We start from the raw sequence: 26,440 nt of genomic DNA, 5'->3' as shown, positions 1-26,440 counted from the left end.
TTCTAGTTAGTTAACATGCAGTGCAATATTGGTTTCAGGAATAGAATTCAGTGATTCATCACTTACATACAACACCCAGTATTATTTTTAAGTAATCTCTACATCCCAACATGGGGCTCGAACTCACAACCCCGAGATCAAGGGTCACATGCTCTACTGACTGAACCAGCCAGGAGCCCCAGAAAAAAATAATAAAGTGACTGAGGGAATTACAGGTATTTGATTAAGTCTGGGGCGGTTGGGGAGAGGGTGGGAAGGACATCTGAGCTGAGATCTAAGGTGTGATCTGGAATTTGAGTGGCAATGCAAGAGATGAAGATGGTACACAGGGGGCAGGGCAGGGCAGAGCGATTATCAAACAGAGGGAATAGCTTGAGAGAGATCCCTGAGTGGAGATGGGGTTGAGGCAGGGCCCATTAGTGAATAGAGAGGAGGCCAGGGGGGCTAGAGTTCAGAGAGTGAGTGGGAGAAAGTGAGGTCAGAAGGGTATGAGATAGAGGGCAGATCACGCAGGGCCTTGTAGGCTATAAAGAAAACTTTGGACTTCATTCCTGGTGTGATGGGAAACCCTTTAGGGGGGCTAAGTAAGAAAGGGACATGAAGTAATCTTTGTTTTTTAAACGATCCTTTTGCTGCTGGGGAAGAATGGCAAAAAAAAAAAAAAAAAAAAATCTCCTGAGAGAGGAAGCAGGGAGACCAGTGAGGAGACTGGACCGGTTTTCTAGGGTAGACACGATGGTAATCTGCCCTAAGATAGTGACAGTTGGGGTGGTGAGAAGTGGGTGCATTTGGCAAATATGTCAGAGGTAATATTGCCAAGAATTGAAGATGGATGGGATATTGGCGGGTGGTGGAGGGGCATGTCAAGGATCTCATGCCCAGATTTGTATCCCTGTGACTTACTGCCACCACCAACTGGTTCTAATCCCGTCCTATAAGGTCTCCCAGGAAATGTCACTCTTCTTAGGAAGACAGAACAAAGGAGTGGTGGAGCACATTCAGTCTACGACCAAATTAATGTAGGTCCAAATCTCTTCCTAGTTGTGTGACATGGAATAAGTTACTTCAGTTCTCTGTACTTCAGTTTCCCCCCATGAGTAAAATGCAGATGTCAACAGGTTGTGTGTGTGTGTGTGTGTGCGTATTAAATGAGGGACTGAAAGTGCAAAATGTAGACGACTACCTGCACATAGGAAGGACTAAAAAAATGTTAACTGTTATTACTTCACAGTCTTTGGGCAATTTAAAGATAATAACTATTATCTTTTCCAATTTGTGTACCCCTCTCTGTTAGCAGGGCGGTTTACAGAGCACAAAAGAACTAATCAGACCTGTCTTACCCAGTGGTGCTTCCATTTAGAACCCTGTATCCCTACCCTGCTTGGGAAGCATGAGCAATTCTCTTGTCCGACAAAGCAAATGTCAAAACCTCAGCTTGACCAGATTGTTTCTGTTTAGCCTTCCCAGTCTTAACCTCCCTCCCCTAATTCTGTGCTTATGTACTGAGGCCCAGAGAGGTTAAGTAGCTGATTCAAAGTTTCAAAGCAAGCAATCAGGCAACTGTCATCACTAGATTCTGCAGAAGCCTTGTACGCTCCCAATCCCTGGAGCTCTCCATTCATACCTCCCCCGCATGGCTTGACCTCTTGCCCATGGCACTCACCATCTTCATCAGGAGTGAGGAAGGTATAGAAAGCCGGTGGATTCAAGGACTCCATGATCATGGACTCCACCATTGACTCAGACAGCAGCTCTAGCTCCTCAGGGAGATGGAGTAGGCTGACTGCCTCAGGGGGGGTGCCAGAAGGCAGCGAGACTGGCAGGTTTGGGGGGCTGCCTTCTGGCACAGGCCTGGAGCTGCTCGGTAGGCCCACTGTTGGGACTTCTGACACAGAGAGTCCCAGAATTTGCCTGGTGCTTTGGGGCCCCAGCAGCAGGTCATGCTGATGCCAGAGCTTTCTCGGGGCAGCTGAGAGGGCAAGGCGGAGTCAAAGGTAATAGGGAGGGCTTCTCCAAGGACAGAGGTGGTCATGGTACTGCTGGGACTTGCGGGACTTGAGGTTGTGCTTGTGAATGTGCTTAGATCCTGAGGAGGTGGGGGCATAGGTCTGGCAGGTCTGGGGGGTAATGGGGTTCTGGGTTTATTGGGGATTGGGGTCTTAGGTTTGGAAAATGATAAGCTTGGGTAATTTTGGGGAGGTAGGGTACTAGATTTAAGAGGTGATGGGATTATCTTAGGGGTCTAAGGTAAGAGGATCCTGGGGTTAGGGTGTGACAGATTGTCTGGGGTCGTGTGAGCAGGAACATTTGGTCTAGTGTGTGGTAGGTATTTGAGGATCTGAAGTGTGGAGACTCCAGGCTTGGGCTGTGGCAAGCTTTTGGGTGACTGTGATGTGAGTACCCCAGGTTGAGAGTGTGATAGAACACCCAGTTTGGGTTGTGATGGAGCACCAGGTTCGGAGGGCAGTGGAATAACATGTTTCATAATGCCAGCTTTGGGCTGGGATAGGGTGCCAGGATTCAGAGGTGGGACTTGTGTCTTGGAATTCATGGGTAATAGGGTACCAGGATTCTGGTGTGATGGTGCGCTGGGCTTCGTAAGCAACAGGGCACCAGAGTTTGAGGGCCCAAAGGCAGCAGTTTTTATTCTGAGAGTTGGCTGAACCAAAGGTCCAGAATCCTGTCGTGCTGGATTTGGGGGCTTTGGGTGTGCTGGGGTGGATAGGGTACTTAGTGCTCTGACCCAGCGGCTCCAACTCCTTGGAACTGGGCATAATTTCTGTAGAAGCAGGAGTCGTTGAGGATAAATAGGACCTTGGTTTCACAAGCCTTGATTTGGGAGACACCTTGGGTACCAAGGCTGACTGGGCTGTGCCTGTCTCTAGGCCATGCCTGCTGGTGGGTGAGGGCATAATGGTGCCTGGTCCAGCTGCAGTGGAAGTCTGTATCCTAGCCTTCCCACTTGCCTCCTTGGGCTGCACCATGACCAGTGAAGTCAGAGGTGTGACAAAGTTGTATTCAAGGGACAGGTTGAGGACTTTGGCAGCCAGCAGGTGGAGAGTGGTGGTGTCACGGGCTGGGAAGCACCCCTCAGCAACTCTCCAATGGTGATGTAGGCCCAGAGGCAGCCAGTGAAGTGGGCTACATAGTAGGCTGGCTCCCCTGGGACACCAAAGTTCTTCTGGCTGCTGTTGGTGGCCACCTCACTGTGGCAGGCCACAAGAAGCTGACCCTTGGGGCCACGGGCTGCCAGGTGGATGCCCAGTTCCTGCTTGCCTGCCTGCCTGCCTGCACTTGTCCTGCCACCACCAGTTCTGAGCCCCCAGAATAACTGGGGGGAAAGGCCCAAGGGGAGGCCCCAACCAAGCCACCCAGGCAGTCCAGATGCACGTCTGCCAGCAGAGGCATGGAGAGGCCCTCCTCATAGAGGTCCTCCAGCTGTAGGGATGCATCAGTGCCCTCATACATGCACCGGGCTGCTCCCTAGTTCTCCAGGGGCAGGTGACACAGCAATGGGAAGTCAGCCTCATCCCCAGAGGCCAAACTGAAAAGGGACACCCTGTTGCCCAGCACCTGACAGATGTTGGAGAGGATCACCCTGGGGGTCATCACACTGGCTGTGGGCTCCCCATCTGTCAGGAAGATGATGAGAGGAATCCTCCCCACACTGGGGCCCCGTCCAGTCTCCTGATTGCTGTGGTTTAGCATTGCTATGGTTTAGCAGAGCTGGTTGAACGTTGGTCCCTAATTGGGAAGCTGACTGTGAGACCATCTTTTCTCGTTATTTCTATCCCCATTGCAGACACTCTGGGCACCTCACCAACCTCTCAGGCTCAGTCATTTCTCCTTATCTTTGCTCAGACTGTTTCTGCTACTTATCCTTCCCAACTCCCCCACTCCCACACAGGTTCCCTGAGATCTGACAGTGGGGCCCACATGTCCTTGGCTTTTATCATTCCCTGTCTCAGACTATGATTTGCCTGTTTCTTGGGGGGATATCTTAATTCTCTAGTCAGACAGGCAGCTCCCCAATGATAGCAACCCCACCTCCATGCTACAGGGTAAGAAAGGGCTGAGTTGACAGGAGGTGGTGGGTGGGGGAGACTTCAGTACTTCTCCGAGAGACGACTGATCAAAAGCCAGAATCAGGACGGCAGCTTGACCAAATGCTTGGAAATAAATATGTAGATTATTGATTTTAAAAAGTTTTGGCAAATTCTTCTGAGTATATGCTTTAAAGAAACTCAGGGCCAAAGAAGAATGTGCCCTAAAATACATAGTGCTATGTCCTTTCTGCTAGGAAAAGGGACCCAGAAGGATGAAGGGACATATTTGGATAAAATATAATAGTGATATTTCAGGTATTGTGAGAGGTGAGGTGGATGGGGGAATGAAGGGAGCATTTCAAGAGTTCCCCACATCTGGGACACCTGGCTGGCTCAGGCGGTAGAGCACATGATTCTTAATCTTAGGGTCACGAGTTTGAGCCCCACGTTGAGTGTGGAGCCTACCTAAAACAGAAAACATAAATAAATAATAAATAATAAATAAAAAGGAATTCCCCACATTACCACAGCCCATCCATTTGAGTGGGTAGGTCTAACACTTACAACCATCAGCTTCCATGTGACCCAGGTAGTCCTTGGTGCTGTGGATATTCTGGATGGTAGCCTGGATGGAGCCTCCAGCTTTCTAGACACTAACCGAGTCAGAAAAGGTGATGATGTTGGAGTGGTCGTTGACCCGCAGGTCACCCAGGATCACATTCGTGGCCTTTTCAGTCTGTGGGATATGGATGAAGTGAAGGAGATGGACCAAGGCTGGAGGTCTTGCTCAAGACTGAAAGGTTATGTCTATACAAGGTACTAAGGCCTAAGTGCTGTATGGTTTTAAGGCTCTCGGACTCTGGCACTCCGGAAGTCTAGAATTCTCAGGGCAAAATGCTATAGGCCCTATGGATCTAAGTCTAGACCTACACTGTCCAATGGTAACTGCTAGCCACATGTAGCTACTTAAACGTAAGTTAGTTAAAATTAAAAGGAAAAAAATGTTAAATCCTGTTTCTTTATTTTCAGTAGCCACATTTCAAGTGTCCAATAACCACACGAGAGTTATTGCAGAGCAGTGGCTACTGTATGGGACACCTCAGAACTTTAGAACATTTCCATCATCAAGATAGTTCTATTAGACAGTGGTGGTCTAGAAGGTTCAAGCTCTGTGCATTCAGGGTGCTAGAATCCTGTGTGTTCCATGGTTCCTGGACCGCATGACCCAGGATTCAGTGATTCCAGGACCTTAAAGCTTAAGAGCTTTATGATTCTAGGTCTTTATAACTTCCTTTCAGCGACTTTGGCATGCTTTAGTTCTGCCCTATGTAATCTGTTCTTTTACCTCATCTTCCATTTCTTCCAGGCGGGTCTTCTCACCAGCCCCCAGATAACCCAGATTCCATTTTTTTTTTTCTCCACAACTTTGCTCTTGTTGAGCCCCTTGGATAACAGACCTTCCCACTTCCCCTTTACTTATCCGTATCTTCACTGCTCCTTCTCTGAGCAGCCCTTCCTTGATTGCTTACTTTGACCCACGCCCCTTGTACCCAGCTTTTCCCTGTCCCAGATGGTTTGCTGACTGTCATACGTAGAATATTTTCATTTTCCACAGAGATGTTGAGCCCTCTGAGAACAGGGCTTCGAATGCTTCTTCCTTTTGGCTCCCTTCTCCATGACAATACCTAGCATAGGGCTGGGCACATAGGAGGTTCGGGGAATACGGAATGTAGGTCCTAGAATTAGGTACCACTTATGGGGCACTTGTTATGTTCCAGGCACTGTGCCAAATGCTTAGATGCATCAGCTCATTTAATTGTCATAGCAACACAATGAAAAAGGTACTGATATTATACCCGTTTTATCAGTGACAACGCTGAGGCTCAGAGAGTTGGAGTGACTTGCTCAGGGTCACACAACTAGTCACCGATGAACCAGGGACTCAAATCCATATTCTGGAGATGTTAAACATTATGCCTTCAAAATTTTATATTGTTATAGATTTCAGAGACCACAAGGAATACCACTTGTGGCCCACCTTTCTCTACACCTTAAACTGATAGAAGATGCCTTGAATGCTTTCAAGTGGATCAGAGTCTTTCCTGCCACAGGATGAGCTCAGGTCACACATTCTGGAATAGGGAGCTGAGGTCTTGCTCAAGGCTGAAAGGTTATTTCTATACAAGGTACTAAGGCCTAAGTGTTGTATGGTTTTAAGGATTTAACCATTCATTCTTGTTTTCATTCAGAGGACTGCAACATAGAGCATGATGGCCCTTCCCGAGAATCTCCCGTTAACCAGAGACAAATTATGTTTTTAGAAGTATGTTGTTTAATCTACTGAGATTTTCCAGCTATCTTTCTGTTACTGATTTCTAGTTTAATTCCACTTGGTCTGAGAGCATATATTTATTGTACGATTTATATTCTTTTAAATTTGTTAAGGCGTGTTTTATGGCCCACAATGGAGTCTACCTTGGCAAATGTTTGACGTGAGCTTGAGACGGTTGTGTATTGTGCTGTTGTTGGATGAGGTACTGTGTAGATGTCAATTAGATCCAACTGATTGATGGTGTTGTTCAGTTAAACTATGTCCTTACTGATTTTGTGCCTGCTGGATCTGTCCATTTGTGATAGAAGGGAGCTGAAGTCTCTAACTATATAACAGCGGTTTCATCTATTTCTCCTTGCAGTTTCTATCAGTGTTTGCCTCATGTCTTTTGACGTTCTACTGTTAGGTGCATTACACATTAAGGATTGTCATGTCTTCTTGGAGAGCCATTATATAATTATAGTTATATAAGATTTCTTTTTCAGTCTGAAAGCAGTCGTTGTGTATTAACTGGCCAGATTGCAGGAATAATGATGGTAGATACCTTAGTTTATCCTTCTAATAAGCTGTTGATCTGGTCTTCCCTATTGCCAGCATCTGCACCTTCCACAAAATGGGTGATCTTTTCTTCATTCCACCTCATGGAGAAGATAATTTGAAGGGCCACTGGAAGTCTTTTGCTTCTTTGAAACACTTTACAGTAATATAGATCTTGTGAATCAGATCCTCCATGCAAACGATGCCATATCTACCAAGAGATCAAGCAGTGTGTTATCTGTCAGGGAAATTTGCTTTTTGTTCCTTTATACAATGCATCTCTTTATCCCTGATAATTTACATGCTCTAAAGTCTACTTTGTCTGAAATTAATATAGCTGCTCCAGCTTTTTTATTAGTGTTCAGCATGGTATCTTTTATTTTTTTCCATACCCACTACTTTTAATCTGTCTGTGTCTTTATATTTAAAATGGGTTTCTTGTAGACAACACATCGTTGGGTCTGGTTTTTTTGTTTGTTTGTTTTTGTTAGGTTCTGTTTGGTTTTAATCAACACTGAGAGTCTCTGTCTTTTAATAGGTGTATTTAGACCATTCACAGTTAAAGTGATCACTGTTATAGGTACAATAATATTTGCCATGTTTTTAACCCTTTTCTACTTGCTGCCCTTGTTTTTCTTTTCTTTTCCTTCCTTCCTTCCTTCCGTCCTTCCGTCCTTCCTTCCTTCCTCCTTTTTTTCGGTCTTCTACTCTTTTTCTGTCTTCTGTGGTTTTAACTGAGTGTTTTATATGATCCCATTTTCTCTTGTCTTTTAGCAGAGCCATTATGGTTTCAAATTATTTTTCTTAGTGGTTTCCCTAGAGTGTGCAATATGCTTTTACAACTAATCCAAGTCCGCTTTCAAAAAACACTATAGCTTCATGTGTAGTACAAGTACCTCATGACAGAATATTCCCAATCCACCCCTCCTGTCTCTTATATAACATTGCAGTCATTAATTTCAATTATCAATAAGCTGTATTCACTGAACACATTATTTCTGTTATTATTTTGAACAGTTTTTGTTAGAACAATTAATTAAAAAAGAAAAGAGTTCATTTTACCTTAATTCATTCCTTCCCTAACACTCTTTCTTTCTTTATGTAGACCCAAATATCTGAACTACACCACTTCCCTTCTCTCTGAAAACTTTTTTTCACATTTGCCTGTGCAAGGCAGGTCTACCAGCAACAATTCCCTCAATTTTTGTTTGCCTAATAGTCTTTCTATCTCTTTCACGTTGGAAAGACAATTTTGCTGTATACAGAATTTTAGGCTGGTAGTTTTTGGGGTTTTTTTGTTTGTTTGTTTGCTTTGTTTTGTTGTTCTTCCACACGTTAAATATTTCAGTTCACTCTTTTTTTTTTTTTTTTTTTTTGGTTGCATGGTTTCTCAAGAGAAGTCCAAGGTAATTCTTATTCTTGTTCCTGTATAAGTAAGGTGATCTTCTCCATGGGCTTTTTTTTTCTTTTTTAGAACGTTTCCTTTGATTTTCTGCAGTTTGAATAGGATATGCCTATGTGCAGATCTTTTTGGTATTTATCCTGCATGGTGTTCTCTGAGCTTCCTAGACCTGTGGTTTAGTGACTGTCATTTATTTTGGAAAATCTGTACCCAGTATTCCTTCAAATATTTCTTCTGTTATTTTCTTTCTTCTCCTTCTGGTGTTCCCATTACACATATGTGTTGTACTTTTGTAATTGTACACAGTTCTTAGATATTCTCTTTTGTCTTATTTTGTTTTACATTCTTTATTCTCTTTGCTTTTCAGTTTGGGAAGTTCCTATTAACACATCCTCAAGCTTATTGACTTGTTCTTTGTCCATGTTCAGTCTCCTAACGAGCCCACACCAAAGGCATTTTTCATTCCTGTTACAGTGTTTTATATTTCTAGCATTTACTTTTGCTTTTCTCAGGGTATCCATCTCTGTTTGCATTACCTGTCTGTTCTTGCATGTTATCCACTTTTCCCATTAGAGCCCGTAGCATATTAGTCATGGCCATTTAAAATTCCAGGTCTAATAATTTCTCTGCCATATCAGTGTGGTTCTGATGGTTGATTCATCTTTTTGGACTGTGTTTTTTCATTTTAGCATGGCTTGTAAGTTTTTGGTGAAAGCAGACATGATGTATCACGTAAAAAGACCTGAGGTAAATAGGTCTTTAGTGGGAGATTCTATGTTTATCTGGCTAGGAATTAGGTTGTGCTTGCTAGTTGCTACAGTTGCATGTGTCAGAGGCAAAAATTTCTTTTAGGGTCCTTGTTTTTGACTCCTCCATTGTCTTGGGTTTCTCGGGATATTCTTTCTTAAAGAGTCTAGGTTTCCAGTTCTGTCAGCTGTAATCTCCTGTTGTTATACAGGAATGCAGTGCATGTGGTGATACTGTGTGGGGGAAGGAGAAGCATCTCATAGTTCGATGCTCAGGTCTCAGTCTTTTAGGGCACCTATGCCCCTGAACTATGACCTCCACAAGTGCTCCTCAGCTTTTTCCTGACCTTAGTTGAGATGGAAAGGCTAGAAAAGTTTGGAGTTGGGTATATCCTTTCCCCTACACTTAAGACTGCAAAAGACAGCTCTCAATATTTCCCTTCCCCCGGTTTGGTTACACCCTAAAATACAAGTTAGTAGCCTTAGGTCCCATGGGCTCTATGGTTCAGAACTTCAAGGCACATAGACTATACTGCTCCAGGTCACTTGAATTTTATAATTCTAGAGTCCCAGAGTATTGGAGTTCAAAATACTGCTTCCAGAACTTTATGGATTCAGGTTCTAAACTCAAAATCTCTTTGGCCTATGGCTCCAGTATTCTGTTCTAAGGGTACTCTGGTAGAAGGGCTACAATATTTAGATCTAGATGGACCCAGGACTCTGTAGTTTCTAAGCACGCACTACAATACCAGTGCACTGTATTTTTCTGGCTTTGAAGTAAAATAAACAAACCAGCACAAAACAAACCTGTGGCCTCTGGAAGGTTCAGAGTCTAAATTGACTATGATTTTCTTTTTATTTGTTGACTCAGGTTTTATGACACCAGAGTTCTCCAGCTTGCAGGTTCTATGACTCTGGGCCCCTTGGCGATCTGAAGTTTTGTCATTAAGGGTCTTGATGGTTACAGTCCCATTGTCCAGTGTTTCAATGTTCCCAGTATTCTGTGGTTTCGGGTCTACATGGCTCCTGATGTGCAAGGTTACCAGGACCCTAAGGTAGGCCTCGGCCTATAAGATCCCAGGGTGAAGGGAGGTAGAGTCTCTGGTCCCAGGGGACCACTGTTCCCATACTCTCTGCTTTCCGAGCCTTCTAAAACAAGAACTATGACAGGTCTGCTGGGTCCTTGCTACCTGCTTCATCGTGGTGCCAAACTTAGAGCCAGCCGCTCATGTCAATAAGGAATACCACGTTTTTCTTGACAGGTGGGAGGGCTATGGGGGCAAAGTAATGAATAAAATAGCCCTCGTAAATCTGGACAAAAAGAAGTGAAACCAACAAGAACTGTGAAAGGCAGTCTAACTCAGGTCCCCTCTTGTTCTCCAACATAACACCCTGCCTTTTTCCTCCCTAGGCCCTGCCTCTGTTTCTAGTTAAATTAGGCATCTGTGCGATTGTTTGTTTCAATGTCCATCTCCTCCACCAGAACTGTGTCTCTGCTGTTCAGGCTGTCAGCCCAGGGCCTGCCCCAGAGCTGTGGAGTGAATGAGACTGGCTTGTGGCCCAAGGCTCCAAGGATCAGGATCTCTGTAATATGTGAGTTCCTGTCCATGAGAGCTGACTTGCACAGTCTTGAGGGCCCCTGGGGACATTTTGCCTGGGCTCCAGGAACTGTAAGTATTGTTTTAACCTCCCTCTATAGAGTGAGCCAGGGGCCCAGCTCCATTGCTGCCAGGGGCTGGGAGTTTGCAGGGCTTCCCTCTCCTCCTTAAACCTCCTTTCTGCTGTTGCTGGGCAGAGTAAGCAGGGAAGGAGGGAGCAGAGGCTGAGTGAGCTGTTTGTTCAGAGGGGATTGGTTAGACCAGGTGCAGATGCCTTGGCCTGCCAGGGATGTGATTGGCTGCTGACCCCCTTCCCCCACTCCATCTCCCCTCTGCAGAGCCTGGGGGCTGGAACAGCTAAGGGAAGTGGAGGGGGGAGCTGGGAGGGCCCCCAGGACCAGTGTCAGCTCAGCCTAGGGAAGTATGGGCTTGCGGAGGGTCTATGCTGCTCAGTAGCCTGAAGTAAGCCCTGCCTTGGGACAGCCAGCTTTATTCTCCTCTCTGCCATTCAGGAGCTCTCTGAATGGCAAGGCTGAACACACTATCTCCTCCTCTCTCAGGGGGAAAGGAGGATAAAGGAGGACATCTTGCTCTTTCCTTCCACTCCAGCCTTTGAATTAATTCACAAGTGCATATGGGGGCTCTGTCTCCACTTTCCCCTGGCACTCTACAGCAGTTCTCAAAGGCCTGGGTCGTCCATCTTGCAACTGCCCAGGCCCAACCAAGGCAGAGACCAGCTGCCCTCCTATTCCTCCCATAACCTGGGCAGGTGAGTGTTTCCAGAAAAATCACATTCTTATCTCCTCATGGTGGCCTCACACCTCACATCTTATAAGCCAGAAGCATGACCCAGGGCACCAAACTCTCACGCTCCCCTCAGCTGCCATGCCACCTCACTTGGCAGGAAATGTTTCCTTTCCTTCCTAATGAAGAAAATTAAGGGCACCAGGCCATGTCCCTTGGACTGCCCATGCCACCCTTGCACAGGGTTCACACACCCATACACCTCTTCCTCTATTAAGGACCAGACAGTCCTGTCCTGGACCCCATGCACTCCCAGCCTCCGGCACCTCCTCCACCAGTCAGACCCTTCTCTCCAACCTGCCCCACACATGCTACTGGGTCTTCTTTAGGATGCGGAAAGTGTTGTGTCTCTTCCATCCACTAAGACAGTCCCCATTGATCCCAATCCCATCAAAACTTCAAACCATCTTCTCTCCTCCCTGCAGCATGCCAAGGTAATGAAATCATCACCTACAGTGGTCTGCCCACCTCCAGCTTATTCCTCTCCACACCACAGACTGGCTTCAGCCCCCACCACACACTGACTCTTCTCTCACTAAAGGCAACAATAACTAGTTGGTTTCCAAACTCCATGGGTGTATTTTGATTCTTATTGGACTGCAGCTCCCTGATGTATTTCACAACTGGCAATCACTTTTGGTCCCAAGAAGAATCTTCTGTCCTGGGAATCAGAGATGGCAAACTCTCCTTATTCTCCTACCAGATTTCTGGCCCATTTGATTCAGCCTCTTACTTGAGCTCCATTTTCTCCCCCGTCCCTTAAGCAGTGCTTCCTGATAAATTTTTTTCAGTCGTGGCATGCAAAGAAAATGATTATGCTTGTGTAGCACAATGGAGGGAAATGGTGGGGATATAGAGCTCTGAGCAGACTGCTGGCAGCTGGTGGGGCTGGATACCCAGAGAGCTGAGGAGATCAATGGCTGCTGGACTGGGAAGCTGTGCCTTAGCAATTGCCATCCTGGATCTGCTCTTCTGGCTCAACACATTCTCCCTGGGTCACTTCCCTAGCTCTCGTATTTTCAGTCCCTGAATCTCCATGATGACCCAATACCTCTTTCTCCAATCCAATGCTCTCCACTCTTTCCCCTCCACAACTGCATACCTGATCACCGTTGGACCCATTCCCTTGGGTGTCTGAAGATGCCTCCAATGTATTTTGCCCAAACAATAAATTCATATATTTCCCCCATCCTGCCCTTGTGTGCCTTTGTCATTTACAGACCCTATCATCCACATGGTCACTCCAGATACAAACCTTGGTGTCACCCTTGAATCTTCCTGTGCCCCTCACTCCCCACATCCAACCAGCCACAGATTCCTTCTGGTTTAATCTGCTGGATATATCTCAGGCCCACCCTTCCTCTCCATCCCAAACTAACAAAACCCAGATTCAAGACTTCTTTCTCTTTGGTTCTGCTGCTTCTATTGTGGCCCCTCCCATCCATGCATCTTTGCAGCAGCTGCTCAGTCGGGTCTTTCTAAACTCAAACCCCATAATGTTATTCCCTCTCATGGCTCCCTTGTCACCTTCAAGACATATTCCATGTTCCTTATCATGCCCCTGCAGCACTCGTAGCCTTCGGTCTCACCTCTTACCGTTTCTTGTGCCTCAAATCAATGCTCCAGGAACTCCAACCTACTTGAGGCTCCCTAAACACCCCTGGGTATTTCCAGCCTTTATTCCCTGTATCAGGCAGCCCCCGGTTGGCTAGAATGCCTTTCCCTTTCCACAGCCCCTCTCCCAACTTGGTACACGGTTTTGTATTCTTTAACCCAGGTCGGTCTTTACTTCGGCCGGGGAGCCCTGCTTGACCACCTTCTTCCCTCGCGATGGCATCCATCCCAGCTTGTGTTGTCACTGGAAGAGCACTTCTCATCTTGTGTGTGTGTGTGTGTGTGTGTGTGTGTGTGTCTGTCTGTTTCACCCAGAGACAGTGAATAGGATCTGTGTGTGATGCACTTCAGGGTTCCCAGCATCAGCCAGCAGTGGGCATGAAGCAGATTAGGTACGTACGGAGTCCCAACTGAGTGAATGAAGGGGTGAATGTGCTGGATTTTGAAAGATGGGCATACTCAAGCAGGAATGGGAGGTCAATTGAGGGGTTCTTGGTAGGGGATGCAGGAGTCAGGGCACACAGTAAATGGGAGTATCTGTCTTGCTATTTAGTGCCTAATTACATCTGTTCTAATTATAGTTCTGCTCCAGGCAATGGTCAAAAAGGTAAAGAATAGGAAGCCGACAAATACCTCAATTTACACACCCACATGATTGAACACCAGGTTAAGGCCCCTGCTGCCACCTACTGGCAGGGTACCCTCAGCTCCTATTCTGAGAGAGAATTATTTTATTCCCCCTACACAACAGGCTGTACCATACCTCTGTGCCTCTGCACATACTGTCCCCCACTCTCTCTGCATGCTATTCCCTTCACACTATCGATCCAGGCAGAGGTAGAATCTATTCATATTTTCCCAGGCTAATTTAAAGGCCAACTCCTTTAGGAAGGCTTTCCTGGAACCCTCCTCAGCGGTATCTGCACATAACCCATTACAGATTTATACGCAGCATTTAGAACTGTTTATGACTGCCGAAGCTCTGTGTATCCGGCTGCTTAGGGACTGGGATGTTCCAAAGGAAGACTAGGGGTTGTGTCCACCTCATTTCTGAGATCCCAGAGTCAATGAGGACAGGACTGGGCTAGAGTAGCTCTGCTTGGTGGTGATGTATCCACGTATGAATGAATGAGTAAATATGTGCATGGGAAGAGGTGTTACCAAAGCACTATATTAGCCCAGAGCAGACAGAGGAATTGTCCGTGGGCTGGGGTCATCAGAGAGGTGGCACTTGAGCTAGGTCTTCAAGGACGAGGACAAGTGGAGAAAAGAGGGAGAAGACATTCCCAGGGCAAGCAGATAGTATGAGCAAATGCTCAGAAACAAATGGGTGGCAAATTCAGGTGTTTTTGAAGAAAGGCATGTGGTGTGGTGTTGTATGGTGTGGTGTGGTGTGGTGTGGTGTGGTGTGGTGTGGTGTGGTGTGGTGTGGTGTGGGGCAGCCAGAGGGTGGTTTGTGTGCTGCAGGTGGTGAGAGGTATGGCAGGAAAGGAAGGCTGGGAGCAGACATCTCAGGCTGCCATGCAATCGTTGTTGTCAAGCCAAGGGTCTTGGATCCGTGCTCTAACCCTCTGGCAGAGCATGGGATCTCTGCATATTCTTCACGAATGTGTGAGCTCAGAATTAAGGGCTCCCTGTTTAGGCCGATGGCTCAGGTGAGGCAAAAAGAATTCTTAAAACTTAGAGACGGCAAGAAAGTGTGAGGGAACATGAGAGCATCAGAGCTGCAGAAATTGTGAGAGCCCCATGAGTGTGAGAGACCAATTACGGGCCAATGGTTCACTTTCCAAAAGGACTGGTTAAGAGTGGGCTATAACTCGATTCAATTAGGAATGGATACACTTCAGAGTGCCTGGGTGGCTCGGTGGGTTAAGCATCTGCCTTCAGCTCAGGTCATGATCCCAGGGTCCTGGGATGGAGCCCTGTGTGGGGGGCTCCCTGCTCGGTGGGGAGTCTGCTTCTCCCTCTGCCCCTCCCCCTCCCCCTGCCCTGCTCCTGCGTGCTCTCTCTCTCTCACTCAAATAAATAGAATCTTAAAAAAAAAAAAAAAGGAATGGGTTCATTTGGAGTTTTATTCAATTTATACAGTTCCAGGTCTCTAACACTTAGAGGAAGCACATGTGTCTCCTATGGTGTGAAGTCATGTGTCCCTATACTACATTCTGTCCGTGTTCACTCGTCCTCACTGATCTCTAGGGAAAACCAGATGAGCAACTTGCAGAAGCCAGATTACTGGCCAGGCCTGTCTGACTCTTTCCATTCCCCTGGCTCCCTCACCTGCACGTCTCCAGTGATGCCCTCCATGACTACATCGTACTGGACCACAAAGTGGGCCAAGATGCCTGAGCTGGAGAAGGCAGACTGGTCTTGCAGTGTTGGGCAGAAGGTGATTCAGACACAGGTCTCTCCCTTCTCAATCCTGGTGGATGGGGGCAAGTCAGCCTCACCTGTGTGGGTGGGGAGGGTTGAGATGGGTGGCATGGAAGGCTCACCAAGCAGAAATCCAGGAAAGCGGACAGCAAAAGGGGCAATATCTGAGCATGGGGAAAAGCAAACCCTGCACCACCTGCTGCTCCTCCTGCTTACAACACCCTTCCACTTGCCCCAGTGCTATAATCCTCTCCAAATCCCACAACTAGCTCCTCCTGTTCTGCCTCTTCCTGCAGGCCCAGGCTGACAGACCCAGCCCTCCCCACAGCTCCCAGGCTCTGGAAGTCTGACCCTCACCCACAACACCAGCCTGGCTCACGTGCCCTCCATCCCTGGGCCCAGTCTCTGGAGGAGTGTCATGTCCCCAGGTAGACCAGGGACCTGCGTCTCCTCCCACAGAGGCTGTGTGGTGTGTGCTGTGGAGAGAGACAAACACAGAAACAGGGCCTAGGTCCCCTCCCATGCCCCTTACTGCTGTGGGAAGTTGCAGCCTAGCAAGGTTCTCCTCTGGGATAGAATTTTATGTGTTTTCTTCCCCCTCTGCCTTCTGACTCTCAGAATCACGTGTGAGAATAAGGCTTTTAGCGCCTCATGAAATCACAGATGATTTTCTGGTCCCGGATGTTTGCCGAGCCGGCCACAAGATCAACTCTTCTGGAATTCCAACCCAAGACAAATGTCCATTTAGACATGTCTCTGTGCCTCCTTTTTTCCAGAAAATGGAACCTTGGGAATTCTGCTTCCCCCCTCCTTCCTGCTACAGCTGCCAGGAAGCTTAGGGGCAAACTGAGCCCCCATACTCTCTGAGGCGCCTGCTTACATACATTCCCTTGGCTTCCTTCCTTTGAGAGGTCTTTGTTCTGTTTTTTCCCCACAGGATTGGCTCTACCCTCTGTTTTAACCTTTCAGGAGAAGGGGGAGGGAGCTGCCATTTATAGCTTAGGGCTTAAGAGTGCAGCCTGCAAGGACTCAGATGCTGCCTGTGGGACCTTGGACAAGTTATTCACACGCTCTAAGCCTCAGTCTCCTCATCCATAGCACGGGAATGATAATAGCTCTTATTTCATAGACAGTGATTGTGGGGATTAAATGAGACCATTTATGTAAAGCATTTGGAACCGTACTTGGTTCTTAGTAAGTGCTCAAACAATTACAGTTATCATCACATCTTCATGAGACTGCACCAGTGATTTGTAAGAAGGAATTTTCTCAAATTCTCACAATGGTCCTGGGCTATAGATGGCATCTCCCCATTGTACTGGCAGGAAAAGTGAAGTAGAGCAATTACAAGATTTGCCTTGGGTCCCACCTTACAAGAAGGTCAAAGCTGGGATTGGAACCCAGGCCTGTGTGGCTGTCTCTCTCCTTTACGTATGTATACCACCCTGCCCCTCTGGACCAGCAGGCTCAAATGAGGCAAGGCCTCCAAGCTAAACAGCTTTGGTGAGGGTGGCCACATGGCATGAGTGATTTCTCTGTGCCTGTCCATTCATCTCTCAGAGGAGGTGGGTAGGCCAGCTCAGTGGTTCTCCCATCTGGCTGGATATCAAATTCACCTGCAAATGGGTTAAAAACATAGATTCCTGGGCCCCTCCCCAACCTACTGAAGCAGAATCCAGAAGGGTGGGGTCCAGGAATCTGTATTTCTAACAGCTCACATAGTGATTCTGATGTAGCCAGTCTGGCCTTCAAACATCTGCAGACGAAATTTAAAGCGAGGTTGGCAGTCGGGATAGCTCTTGGGTCTACAGAGCCTGAGATGGTATCCTCAAGGGCAGCTTGCACTTTACACTGTCTTCCCATTGCCCTCTGCAAGGTTTGGTTAAGTCGGCTTCTGCAACTTCAGTATTTATCACCACATGATTTTATGGAGCCCAACAAGCACCCCCTACTGCAAATTTTATTTTTTCATAAGAGAAATTTGGAAAGTTATTGGACTTGTTAATTTCACACAGCTTGCAAGGGTCAGACCAAGTTTATAACACAAGTATTTTGAAGTACAAACATTACCCCTTCTCAATGAATGCAGAGGGTACTTGGCATTTGGAAAGTTATTGGACTTGTTAATTTCACACAGCTTGCAAGGGTCAGACCAAGTTTATAACACAAGTATTTTGAAGTACAAACATTACCCCTTCTCAATGAATGCAGAGGGTACTTGGCAGTAAGGTTAAGGCAGAAGTGATACTAAAAGGAATCCCAAGTGCAGTTTCCCATTTAGGGAAGGCCAATATGATGGTTGACACATAGTGCTGCCGACATTCTTCTGTGGGTGTTGGTACAGGCGGCTGGCCCTCAGAGACGGTATGTGAATATAGCCAATGCCCATTCTTTCTGACACTGTGACCTCTACACTCAGCCTTGTGACCAATTGGCCAAGCCTCAGGCTAACCACCAGCAGGTACTGGCCCTGGTGCCACTGCAGCAGCCCCTGATAGACCAGGGGAAAAGTGACCTCTGTACCTGCTGCCAGGCTAGTAGAGATTCCAAACTTGTCTGATATCCAGTCTCTGGACATGAAAGGGAGGAGTGTGGAAAGGGGATGGGATCTCATAAGGGGGAAGAAAACAGATAGATGATCTAGTTCTGCCCATACCCACCCTGGCCCCAGCAGACCTGACCAGGCTTCCAGTTCAACTAAGTCCCTTACCCATAGCTTGTCATCCGCTCATTAATCTCTCTCCCTCATTCACACTCCTAAATATTGTGCCTGAGAAATTGATCCACAGACAGCTTACACATAAAGAAACTCTGTGGGTGAAAATCTAAATGTAGAATAGAACAATAAATGGCTAATGTTTTGTTTTATGAAAATTGTTTTTCATTTACACACAATGCCTCTTTCCCATCAAATAGTCCTTCACACCCATCCTCTCCCCATGCTTTAGAGTAAACTTGTTTATATGTCATTAATTCCTCAGTGTGCAGTAGCCAAACCTAAAGTTTATGTGTTTGATGAAACTTTTTTGGAAGCTGAGAGGAAACACTGAAGGAAGACTTTATATTTCTGCCAGTAGAATGGAACTCAGTTAGGAAACAGGATTCAATTTAGAAAAATCTTACTTGAATATAACCTTACTAGAATGTGCCAGTTCTTTTTTTTTTAAGATTTTATTTATTTATTTGACAGACAGAGAGCGAGAGACAGCAAGAGCAGGAACACAAGAAGGGGGAGTGGGAGAGGGAGAAGCAGGCTTCCCACGGAGCAGGGAGCTTGATGCGAAGCTCAATCCTAGGACCCTGGGATCATGACCTGAGCCAAAGGCAGATGCTTAACGACTGAGCCACCCAGGTGCCCCAGAAAGTGCCAGTTCTTAAATAAGCCACATCCTGCTAGGAGGAGGAAAGTGGAAATGGTGATGTAAACTCCCATTTATTGAATACCTACTTTCTTACAAGTTTGGATATTAACTTACATCATCTTCATGTAATCTTATGAAGTAGAGGTCATTATCTCCATTTTACAGAGGTAGGAACTGAGGCCCTGGGAAAACATGTGTAAGTTCCTGATCGCACAGCTAAGATGAAATTGGTCACATTTCAGACTGGATGAAGCCTTACCTGATGTCTACATGAGCAACTGTCTTTCCCTGCTGATCGGCTTTCTCATAGATTTTCTTTGCCTGGTGCTTCTCTTTGACTTCTGCAATGTAGACTTCATTGTTGATGGTCCTTACAGAGAAGGAATGAGAGAGACAGAAACAGAAAAAGGAAAAGAAGAGGTGGTTAGCAACACAGAGAGAAGGACACAAACAAAAAAGTTGGAGGAAGAGAAGGATGGGGGATGGGGAGGGAGAAAGAGCAAAATAGTACTATAGAACCAGAGTGAGAAAAGGAACAAGAGAAGAGAAGGGGAGGCCAGGTAGATAAAATCAGGTGAAGCAGTTATCATTATCTCCATTTGTCAGGTGGGGAAATGGAGACCACACAGTTGGCATATGGTGGACCTGGTGTTGGGACTTTTACATTTCTCAAAGTGTTGAGTGAATTCCATGTTTTGGCACATAAGGGTATGGGACACAACTGAGCATTTTTATTGTAATTATTATGTGTCTAAGGTAATATGTATTAAAATATAACTAACGCATTGAACCCATGAACTCACAGATATTGCTGCTTAGGATAAGACTAATTTAGGTAATCTTAAAAAGTGTATCTATTTTTTAAAAACTATATTAAGTAAATAATATGGTGGGTGGTACATGTGGTAAAAATTGTGAAAGCAAAATGCAAATCCCTGCAAAGGCATCTGGCCTGACTAGGGAGGGGGCCTTGATCTTAGAGAACTCAGAGACTAATGGGATACTAAATCAGATTGCTTACCATCCCCCTTCAATTTTTTCCATTGCTCTAAGGAAGCTAATAGAGTGTAAATTTCAAAGAAGGGAGGGAGCACTTTTTTCTCAAGTCTTTAAGAAAGGGTCCTAGAGGAAGTGGCCTTAGTGATAGGTCTGAAAAACAGGGAGACTTTGGATATACGTTCTTCACTGACCATGCCTTTTTAGTCTCTTTTGTTGGCTCTTTCTCTTCCTGGCCTCTAAGTCTTTGGGACACTCCAAGACTGTTCTCAACTTCCCCTTCCCCTCCTCTGTTCTTTCTACAGTCACTCTCTAGGTGAAGTCATCTATCTTCATGGCTCTAAATTAAATATCATTTATATGCAGATGACTCCCAAATCTGTATCTCTCTTGTTTACCTGTCTCATGAACTCCAGAGGTACATATCTAATTGCTTAGTTGACATTTCCACTAGAATGGCCAATAGATACCTAAAGCTTAACATAACCCAAACTTAGTTCCTGGTATTGCCCTCACCTCCACAATCTACTCCTCCCCAGCCTTCCTTATCTCAGGAAATAGTTGTTTGGCTGAAAAATTTTAGAGTCATGCCTGACTCCCCTCTTCTTCTCACACTCCACATCTAATCCATCAGGGAATTTTGGCTCTATCTTTAGATACATCCACAATCTGACTACTTCTTACCACTCCCACCATTACTACCCAAGTCCAAAATACCAACATCTCTTGCTTGGACAAATGACCTATTAACTGGCTTCCCTCTTTAAAGCCTTGCCTCTTTATGATCTGTTCTCTTCACAGTAGTCAGAAAGATCATTTAATCCTAAATGAGGCCATGTCCCTTCTTCACTCAAAACTCTCTGTGACTGTCTTAACTCAGAGTAAAAGCCAAAGTTCTCACCAAGGGCCCCATGGCCCTTTACAGTCTGGCTCACTGCCACCTCTTTAACCCCATATCCTCCTAATCTTTCCCTCATTTATTCTGCCCCATCCACACTGCCCTCATTGCTGTTTCTTGAATTTGTTCAGCATACTCCTGTCTCAGAGCTTCTACAATGACTGTTCCCTTAGTCTGGAACACTCTTCCTCTAGAGCTTTGCAAGTCTTACACCCTATCTTCTTTCAGGTCTTTGTTCAAATGTCATTTCCTCAGAGAGATATCTTTGATTACTCTAAAATAGCACCTTCCTATTCACTCTGTATCTCCCTTGCTCTACTTTCTATTTCTTTGTAACACTTCTCATCCACAAACTGACATATACTTCTATGTTTAATTTTTCCTTGTCTGTCTTCTCCAGTGGACTGTGAGCTCCTTTAGGGCAGGGATTTTGTCTGTCTCATTTGCTGCTGTATACACAGTGCACGGAATATGGCCTAGCACGCAGCAGGCACTCAACAATTATTTGTAGAATGGCCATTCTGGATAGACAGCACAAAAACACAGACTGTGTTTCAAGGAACAGCAAGTATTTAGTTAGAGCAGAGGTACAGGTAAAGAAGGTATGGAGGGAAGTTTGGAGTGGTTGGGTAGGCCTAGAGAATAAAGGGATTTGAATACCAGAATCAAGGAGCTCATATGGCAGTGAGGTCTTTTGCTATGGAGAATAAGGAGTCAGGGATAAATCCTGAAAAGGGAAGGGATGGGTCAGAGCTGTCCTTTAAGGAGTGATAGATAATTCAGTGTCCTAGAGAATATTAGTGCAACTCTGTAAGAGGCAGAAACAACAGTCTCCATTTTCATATGGAGAAACTGAGGCACAGATATGGGGGTGGGGTGGAGGTGGGGGTGAAGTTATTTGACCAAAGCAGTGTCTGCCAGGAACACTTGAGGAGGATATGCAGCTTGTAGAAGAGACCACTCAGGCGGGAAGTGTTTCTAGGCAGCTGAAACAGACTATTGCTGCACTAGTGTGGGGGTGGGCTGGGCTGGCACTGTCCCAAGGTCTCCTGGGAGGTGTGGGGGTGTAGGGTGGAGCTGGTCTGGCAGCAGCACACTGGGGCCTCTGTGTATGTGCTGCCTCCAGCAAGCATACTTTCCACAGAGTCTGCCCAAGAACATTTCCTCCAGCCTACTTTGCTTAATTAAAAAAAAAAAAAATTCTTTTGGTGTTTTTTTTTCCCTATTGAAGCAAAAAACCAAATTCTGCCCCACTACTTGGCCCTTGCATCGTTTGACCAGCAACCTCTCTGGTTAGCCCTCATACTACAAATCCATACTAACTTTTTTGCTTTTGATCCTCCCTCTTTTCCCTGGTTTCTCACATGCAATGGTTCTGGTCCCTTCAAATCTTACCTATATGGAAAATCATGGTTCTAGGAAGCCCTCTTTAATCACCTCAGCACCTCTCCCCTGAACTCCCTGGCCAGGAACACACATCTCACCTCCTCCAAACTTTCCTCTCCCTAGGGGAGTGCCATCTGCCCATCAAAGCCAGGAGGTTCCAGATGACAAAGCCCAGGGCTGTTGTTAAGGCTTACCGGTTGTTTACAGTCCAAGGACCCCCTCTGGTGAAGGAGGTCAGAGCAAAGACTTAAACTGCCTGTGCTGGCCTTACTCAACTGCTAAATCTGAGTCCTCTCCCCAAAGCCAGGGAGGGCCTTTTCTAGTTCACAATAAGGGGTTATTTGGGCGAATGAGGCCCCACTTATCTCCCCTTGACCTGCTCCTTCTCCCATTTTTATCATTGCAAAGAAGGCATTGTCATCTACCAGGTCAGACAAGGTGAAATCAGGTTGGCATCTCTGTATTACTTACTTTTCACATACATCAAGTTGTTTCTCCCTCTTTATGGTCTCTAATCCCACCACCACTGCACTGCTCCAGCCCTCAGCAACCCTCAGGTTCCTTAACAAGCTCTCTGTTTCCCAGTTGGCCCCTCCAGCCCACCTCCATTTCATTATTGTCATTCCTTGCTTAAAACCTTGCCATGTCTCCTCATTTTGGGCCACAGTTATTTCTTTGTTTTTTAAAGATTTATTTATTTATTTGAGAGACAAAAAGAGAGAATGAGGTGGAGGGGCAGAGGGAGAGGGAGAGAGAGAATCTCAAGCAGACTTCCCGCTGAGGCGGGGAGCTTGATCTCAGAAGCCTGAGATCATGAGCCAAATCAAGAGAAGGACGCTTAACCAACTGTGCCACCTAGGTTCCCTGGGCCATAGTTATTTCTAAAGTGAGGTGCACATGCTCCAGGGGGTGCTGGAGATAAATCATGAGGGAATGGGAAAGATTACCACTCTACTTATAGTGTTTTTTCCCCTCATCCTTTGTTTATATTTTTGCATATGCCTCATACTATAACTAATATAGTTGCTCAGTAGTATATATAATTTATAAGTTAATAAATATACATATTTGGAGATTACCTGATCAAGTTTTTTTCTGTTGGGTGTGCAAACACATAAGATGGTTTTGGACACTACCAAGTAAGGGCCAGGAACTTGATCTGGCATTGGCAGCCTTCTAGTACCTAGTCTTTCCTTACATCTCCAATCTCATTTCTGACCATTCTCTACTCCTGCTTGTGCCCTACACTCCAATGACATTGAAATTCCCCAGCCCTGCCCTCTCCTTGCTCACCTGGTGAATATCTCATATTTCAAGCCTCAATTTATGTGTCATCTCTGTAAGGCTTTCTCTGCCTGCCTGGGGGTGGGGGAACTAACAACTGTTTCCTGGTAGACCCCACCATTCCCATCATCCTGCATTCACATTTCTCTTTTCTCCCAACATATTATTAAAACTATCTGCTTCCTTTTTCCTGTCCCCCATTAGACTGTGAACTCTTTGGGAGCTGGGACTGTGTGTAATTTATCTTCCTCTTTCCGTAGTACCCAGCACAGTGCAAGTCACACAGTCGGCATCAGGAAATGTTTGCTAAAAAAATAATCAAGCTAACATTATCAGGGACTTATGTCCCTGGCACTGATTTTAGCAGACACTTTCACATATGTAAACTCATTTAATCCTTCCAAGTGGGTCCTAATTTTATCCCCATTTTACAGATGTGTAAAATGAGACCCTGAGAAGTGAAGTGACTTGTCCTGAGTCCCAAAACTGGCAGAGCCAGGATTCAAACTCAAGAAGTCTGATCTCAGAATGCATGCTCTTTATCACTATGCTCTGCTGAAAAATGGACAAAAGAATGAAAAAGTGTTCACACAAATGAATAAAACAATAAGTTTGGAAGCAGACATATATAGTGAAATTGGAGATAAAGGCAAGGTGAGGCAGATGCAGGTCAAAGAATGGCTTTATGGGCCTCAGCTTGTGACTTGAACAGGACAGAGATGATCAAGGTGTGAGCACAGTGAGAAGGCACAGTAGAATGTATGCAATAGCTTGTTATCAACAGCTGAGAGAGAAGACAGGGAGGTGGGTTAAGTAGACTCTACCTTGGGCCTACATGTGCTTGGGAACATGTACTTGGGAACCTAGAACTCCTGAACAGACCACAGGGTACAGGTGGAGAAACTGAGGACCAGAGAGGGAAAACAGCCTCTGTCATCCATTTCATAAATCTGCTTAATATTCTGTGAGCTTTATCAAGTCTCAGAACCAGATTTTCAGAAGATCACAAATTAAGGGACCTCTGGACAAGTGTTTCAACACTTTAACATGCACATGAGTCTCCTGGAGATCTTGTTAAAATGTAGGTTCTGATTCAGCAAGTCTGGGGTGGGGCCTGTGATTCTGCTTTTTCTGAACAGCTCCCAGGTGATGCTGATGCTGCTAGTACATGGATTTTACTTTGAGTAGCAAGGCTTTAGAGTATAATAGAGTGGCTGTCATTCATTGAGCCCTACTCTATGCAAAGCACTGTGATAAACATATATATTTTCTTCCTCTGTAGGATCTCAGGTATAAAAAATTGCATCTGATAAGTGCCATCATGCACTGAAAGCACAATAACCACCTGGCACCCATGATCTTATTTAATTCTCGAATTGACTCTCTGAGCTAGATACTACTCTTGTCCGCATTTGCCAATGTGTTAACTGGGCCTAGAGACTGAGGTCACATACAAGTAAGATATTGATCTTCTTCCTCACCTTTCCTGAAGCCATGATCCCTCCGTTTACCCACATATAACATACATCTAGTTCATTCTCAGTGTCAGGCAGTGGGAAATGAAGGTATTTGGGATCAGATGGACCTAGGTTCAAATTTTGGTCCTGCCACTTCCTAACTATGTCTTAACCTCTGAGCCTCTGTTTCCTTCTCTGTGTGATGTGGATAATAATAGAGCTTAGCTCACGAGGACACTGTGAGGACTAAATGAAATAGTAACTCTAAAATCTCTGGTGCAGCACCGACATATGCTCAGCAATAATAACTCTTTCCTCTGGTCCTAGCTTCTGAGTTGTAGGACTGAGAAAACAGACTCAATAACTTTCTCTTATTCCCCTCCAAAGAGCTAATTTTCTCAAAAATCCCAGAGCTTTGTTCCCTCATCCCAGAACTGACTTTTGTGCTGGGTGAGCTGGGGCCAGGAGGTCCCTGGTATATCAGTTCAAGGAGGATGGTCATCAAAAACCTGACACAGATGAGGCATCTTCACCCAGACATCTCACCTCTGGGCTGGGTCTGTTGTTTACATCCATAGGGTCTGAGCTGATCCCCAAATTCTTGCTCTTTTACACCTCCAGGTATTCCTTCTCTTGAGAGAGAGGAACTATCTTGAAGGGTGGGGAAGGCTCTGAATATGGCACCGAGGCCCATACAATCCAGGATTGTCCAAGAGCTGGGGTTGGCATCTTGCCTGGAGAGGGACCAATTCCATGCCTCCCTTTTTCCCCTCACCCAGCTGTAGATGAATAAAAGCTAAACATACTAGAGTGCTGGGTCTGTCTGTTTGCTATGTTGGCTCAAGGTGGCATTTTTCTTTCCTATAAACATCCAGAGGAGCCCAGAAACTGAGGCCAGAGAAAGGTCGCTTAACACTGATCATCTTAAAAAGGTTGCAGATATGAGAGAGGGTTTGGTGTGGCAAGGCCCCAATCCTGGTCCCTTCTGACACTGACTTTAACTTTGAGACAAGAAAGACTTACTTTGGGTCCCATAACTAATTAGAGGTTCCACAGACATGAGACTTACAATCTTCAAAATAGTCAGAGGCCAAGACAGGCTAGGGCAGGAGTGAGAATATAACATAGTGGTTCAAAATAGAACTAGTGGATTCAGATCATCTGGGTTTGAATCTCAGTTCTGTCACTTACTGAAATGTAACATTGAGCTAATAATATTAATAATTAATATTTAATAATATTAAGTTAATTAACCACTCTGTAGCCTCTGTTTCTTCCTATATAATGAGGATAATAATAACACCTACTTCATAAGGTTCAGGTAAAGTTGTGATAAAGATTAAGTGACACTGTACTTTTGGAATACTTGGAACAGGATAAGCGTTCAGTAAATATTAGCTGCTAGGACTAGAGTGAGATGAGGCCGGACTGAGATGAAAAGTATGGGAAGCTCCCTGTCCCTCTGGAGACCTAGGTGGAGGAAGGTTGGGGAGAGGCTGAGTTGATGGGCATCAGTCAGTATGTGGGAACCTGGAGATGCTCTGGACTGTGTCTGCAGGTACAGTGGAGGATGAGAGTCAGGAGATGAGGTGAGAAAAAGATTACCTG

The 26,440-nt window shown here is 45.6% G+C and overlaps 1 protein-coding gene across 1 annotated transcript; it reads right to left on the bottom strand.

The window, feature by feature from the left end:
* Positions 1-1,469: 1,469 nt before the first annotated feature.
* On the bottom strand, positions 1,470-25,373 carry ITIH6 (inter-alpha-trypsin inhibitor heavy chain family member 6). Its single transcript, XM_035725449.1, is given in 16 exon segments — positions 1,470-1,973; positions 1,976-2,731; positions 2,733-3,085; positions 3,088-3,289; positions 3,292-3,718; positions 3,720-3,744; positions 4,611-4,782; positions 10,254-10,286; positions 10,288-10,374; positions 15,357-15,526; positions 15,807-15,925; positions 17,792-18,019; positions 19,071-19,181; positions 24,004-24,050; positions 24,052-24,159; positions 25,272-25,373. Coding segments are annotated over 16 exon segments (3,444 nt in total).
* Between the last annotated feature and the right edge of the window lie 1,067 nt (positions 25,374-26,440).

Source organism: Zalophus californianus, chromosome X, assembly GCF_009762305.2.
Source record: "Zalophus californianus isolate mZalCal1 chromosome X, mZalCal1.pri.v2, whole genome shotgun sequence".
In the NCBI taxonomy this organism is placed as follows: domain Eukaryota; kingdom Metazoa; phylum Chordata; class Mammalia; order Carnivora; family Otariidae; genus Zalophus; species Zalophus californianus.
This window is presented reverse-complemented; position numbering and strand designations above follow the sequence as displayed.